The following is a 4,929-nucleotide window of genomic DNA, read 5'->3' as shown; positions in this document are numbered from 1 at the left end:
TCCACATGTTATGCCAAAGTGGAGGAGCAGGACCTTCCATGTTTGGTATCAGTTGCATGCTCATGAATCCTCTGAGTAATTGAGCAGCCAGTTTCACCAATGTACGGAGTCCCACAAGAGCAAGGGATGACGTAGAAACCTTTTCAATATTTAGTGTACACAGGGTCCATTGATCTTCAGGAGCTTCAGATAGTGTTTAGGGGCCTAAATGTCGAAGGAACATTATGCTTCTTCAGGATATTTGCAATATCGTCAGTGGTTCCTTGGATAAATAGAAGATGCACCCGTAAAACAGATCTTTAAGATCCTTTTTATTCGTATGACCTTTTTCAGCGTTAATGAAGACTTTAAGATATTGGCACCTATTATAACCATTATGATTAAAAATAATAAGGAGATGGGTTTTTTCATCATTGAGGTGGTTTTCATTAGAAACTCGTAACACCCAAATGGGTTAGGTGTTGAGAACACCTAGATTTTGAGTGGGGAAGTGACATGAATTCACATGAAGATATTGTGCAATGTGAATTTTCTTCCAAAAAACCTGGTGGGAGAAAGAACCCTCATCTCTCTTTGAAATAAGAAAGTCAAGGAAAGGGAGGTTGCCATCGATTTCACATTCCATAGTAAACTTTATGAACTAGATTGATTGTTAAGATGTTAGAAAAAGAGCTCAAACTTTACCTGATCATGAGACAAGATGACACATCCACAAACATTTTCCAAAGCTTAAGGCTGGAATAGAGTTGAGGACAAGGCCTTAGATTCGAAGTCCTTCATGAATAGATTAGCCACTACTACAAGATTCCTAATAGATATTCAGACCCACTTTACCATGGATATCATTAACTTGTAAACAGAGTTTGTTACAATACCATGGGCCAACATCATCACTTATCAATACCACATGCCCAAAAAACATAACTTATTTCACAATCCAAATATTTTATAAATATTTATTTTAATTTAATTTTATAAAATTTGTTGATTTCAAACATTTGTGATCCATTTTATTATTCAGAATGTCTTTGTGTGATCCATAATGTTATAATCACATCATTAGTTTTAGGTCAATGTTTCAAACCATCTAATGTGGTTCGACATTTATAATATTTGTTTAATTAAATCTAAATGCAAAACAGTTATAATTACTTTTAAATGCATGTGAACTATTTTTAAGTATATCAATACTAAAATTATTCTCACGAATACTAAAATTATTTTATAGTTATTCTATAGAGATTAAATCAAGGTTAATAAAATAAAAAATGAAAATACTTGAGGCCGTATAATGTTTAACACTTTGACTAAATCAAAATAAAATAAAAAAATTAATTAAATTAATATTAAATTAAAAAATAAAACTAAAAAAACATAAAAAAATTTAACCTAGTATGGTAGGGATTAAAATAAAATTAAAAAAATAAAATAAAATAAAATACATAAAATTCTCCAACCTAGTATAATAGAGATGTTGTAATGTGTTATTGTGTTGTTTAACATTTTTTGGATTTCAACCCATGATATTCTTAAGCCATGGTTTTTTCCATGGTATTCTTCTCTATTGTAACCTATTTAAAGGCTAACAAATAAATCAATCTAGATCCATCTTAGACTTTGAATCTACAAAGAACACCAAGAACATCAAATCTCTATTTTAAAATAAAAAATAAAAAAATTGATCCTTCTCAATAACAAAAAAACATCAAATCTCTCTTTAAAAAAAAAAAAAATGATCCCTCTCAATAATATATAAATAATTAAAAATCCAAAAATTTCACACTAATTTTTCCATAAACAGATTTATAAACTCATTTTAAACCATTTATGTTATTAGAATTTTTGCCATGTATCTTATTAGAATTTTAGAATCATTAAATCATTATATATTTGTTTAATATATTATTATTATTTATAAATATACACACTACCTAATATATTACTATTGGATGTCAGTATATCATCTATTTTTAATCTGAATAATATCGTATAATGGTGTTCTGCCGTTTTTTAAATATTCGATCTAAACTCAATTATTGCATTTTTATTCCGCAGTGTTTTTCAATCTCAACGACTGATAACTACACCCTGAGATTTTAAGAATTCGGAGCTGTAACTGACTCGGTAAATTAAACAGCCTCAGATACCAGAAATTGCAATCTCCGAACCATGTGTAATTCAGAGCCTGCAATTCTAGTCACCGATTTCTTTAAATTACTTCTGGTATAATCGCGTATATATAGTTCGTACTGGACATGAATTACTTGGAATTGTTATTCTGAGGATGCAGACAAAGTCCTCTTTAATTTCAAGTATAACTTATGGCAATAAGTACCGCGTAATCCGCAGACGATTTACACACACAGAATTTAAAGAAAACTTCAATGGCGACATATTTACAGAACGAACTGACTGCAACTTAAATGACGTACTGAAATGCCTAAATTGTGAATTGGCGAACATATCAAACGGATAATATTTCTCACGGAACTACAGAATCGGTCGCGCGTTCGAATCTTCTCAGACTGACCGAACTCCAGCATTTCTGCCGAGCGGCGACGGGAACGTGGCCCTGGAGCACCTGAAAAACACGTCCTGCATCTGTGAAGCAATCGGCAGAAACTCAATTCTGTCCTTTAGATTCACGTGCTCCCTTAAAGCCTCTCCGAGATGCTCATCTTCTTGACGGATTTTCATCACCTGGATGTGCACAGCACAGGGTTTCTTGACAGAAAAATTATCCTGTCTATTGACGGAAAATTCACCGTCAGAGGCGACGGGGATATTGATGCTCATTTTCACCTGAGGCTTGGGCTTATGAACCGAAATATTCTCCAGAGCCGGTCTCGTGGTCTCGGGATCGAATCTCGCGGCGTCCATTCCACGAACTCTCTGCCTGACACTGAAAATATTTTCCTGCAACGGAAAAATACACTTCATCAAAATTTCCAGTCTCTGATTCTCACGGTAATTTTCCTGCAACGGAAAAATACACCTCATCAAAATTTCCAGTCTCTGATTCTCGACAAGCTCCGGCTATGGCGTGCATGAGAACCAGCGATCTATTTATAAAACCCCGATTCCACGATTTTTTTTCCCTTCACTTACGTACCCCTCACGTCAAAGCTGCCTCCCGTGATTCATACGTGGCGAGCCCGCCACGTGTACACTTGAGCAGAAGCTTCTGGTTTCATTAGAATTCCCGATATACGAACGAATTCTGAAACCAACCGCCACTTGACATCTGTATTTGTCGTTATCTTTTAACGGCCACCGTCAAATTTAACGTGTCCAACGGACGGCTCAACCGTGGTTCTCCGTCAACGGACGAGGCGTATCACAACGGTACTCGTATACCCTTATAAAAGAGAACGTGGATAACACGTCACACTCCCGTCCTTCTGCTTCCACGTGGAAGCTCTAAAACACCTTTGGTATGGTGGGGTCCAGTACGATTATAAATTGAAAGTGAGACAATTAAAAATAGCTACGAAAACCCATGTTGTGGCGGTTGCTCTCTCCCATTCGCGCCACCTTTGCAAACAATTAGTTTGATAATAACAAAATCATTGAAATTCACGATCTCACTTGTCACGAGGACAGAAGTGAGCTGACGTGTACTTCATGATAAATTTATTTTTCTCGAATCAACGAATAGTCACCCGGCACGAACTTCTGACGTTGTACAGTTTGAATACTAAAAGTTTATTGGTATGGTTTTGTTTTTGTTTTTGTCAGTTGATTTAATTTTATATTTTAAAAATAATACATATTCCGTAAGTTGAAGCTTGTCAAAATAAAAATTAGATCTTTATCAATTATTGAGAAAGATTTTGTTCTGTATAGAAGTTTAAAATTAAATTTAACTAATAACTAGAACGCAGTTAAGTAACATTGTTCAAGACACAAAATAAAAAACATAGAGACATTCAAAAAGGGGTAGGATGAGATAACCATGGATAAGGGGTTAGAGTCAATTTCTTTCCTTTGTTAGGTTATCTTCAATTATGGTTAGGTAGGAATGGAATCGATACCTCTTGAAGCAGAAGTGATCATGAACTTTGCCATCTCTTATCTAAATTTGACAGAGTACAAAAGATACTCTACAAAGTGTGGTGAATTTGGCTTCTAGCATTTGAAGTCTATTTATGGATTCAAGCACATGCACTTTATGGTTTTTAGAGAGTAATGACCACCAAGGTTTTGGCAAGTCAGTAGAATTACATTGCTTTAAAAATTTTGGTCTTTTGTGACCAAGAAAAACCAATTGTTGGACCTAACTCTGATCTTAAGTAGTGATTTACCATATAGAAGTATATCGATGATGCAACTTCATATAGAAAAGTAAAGCTTCGACGTCTTGTTGGATCTCTGGCTTAACACTCAATTTAAATCGCAATTAAGCTTTCGTAGAAACCCTCTCAATACTCATGCCCTAAGGATGTTGAGAGGCATGCTTTTGTGGACACACCCCTATTCTTTTGAACAACCACTTGCTGCTACATCTAAGTGCCTCTAGTTTAACTATGATTTGTTGCTTTGTCAAATTGAAACTTGTGCCCTATGATTTGTATGTTTTTAATGTTAACTTCATAAATGTTTTATACTTTTGTTAGGTTTAAGATATCAAGAAAATTCATAGGAAACAAACTTGATTCATTGATTTTTATTTTTATTTTTAAGTTTCAAATTGTGTACTTTCGAAAGTTTAATTTTGGTTTTAGTTTTTCATAGGAACAAAGTTCCTTTGTCAAATGGATGTAGCTTAGTTGGTTAGGAGAAATGTTGTTATCCTTCACACCTAAATTCAATTCTTGCTTGTGACGTATATCCTTGTAACAATTTTGAACCTTATTGTCTGAAAGAAAAGGAACAAAGCTTCCTTGTTTGTCAAGTTAATCAAGCACTTAAAAGATTTCAAATGGTGTT

The 4,929-nt window shown here is 34.2% G+C and overlaps 1 protein-coding gene across 1 annotated transcript; it reads right to left on the bottom strand.

Annotated features, from left to right (window-relative positions):
- Window positions 1–2,125: 2,125 nt before the first annotated feature.
- On the bottom strand, window positions 2,126–3,058 carry LOC149164249 (uncharacterized). The gene has a single exon (XM_089430895.1). It carries the CDS (start codon window positions 2,998–3,000, stop codon window positions 2,521–2,523), a length of 480 nt encoding a protein of 159 aa, XP_089287021.1. The 5' UTR covers window positions 3,001–3,058; the 3' UTR covers window positions 2,126–2,520.
- Window positions 3,059–4,929: the final 1,871 nt, after the last annotated feature.

The sequence above is a fragment of the Pinus tabuliformis genome, chromosome 5_1, assembly GCF_031772625.1.
Source record: "Pinus tabuliformis cultivar Carrire ecotype Pingquan chromosome 5_1, CPIR1, whole genome shotgun sequence".
In the NCBI taxonomy this organism is placed as follows: domain Eukaryota; kingdom Viridiplantae; phylum Streptophyta; class Pinopsida; order Pinales; family Pinaceae; genus Pinus; species Pinus tabuliformis.
Note: the sequence above shows the minus strand (reverse complement) of the source record. Positions and strands in the feature narration are given on the sequence as shown.

What these genes read in the sequence shown, in the direction of transcription:
- LOC149164249 (XM_089430895.1), bottom strand. Translation starts at nt 3,000, where the DNA reads ATGAGGTGTATTTTTCCGTTGCAGGAAAATTACCGTGAGAATCAGAGA.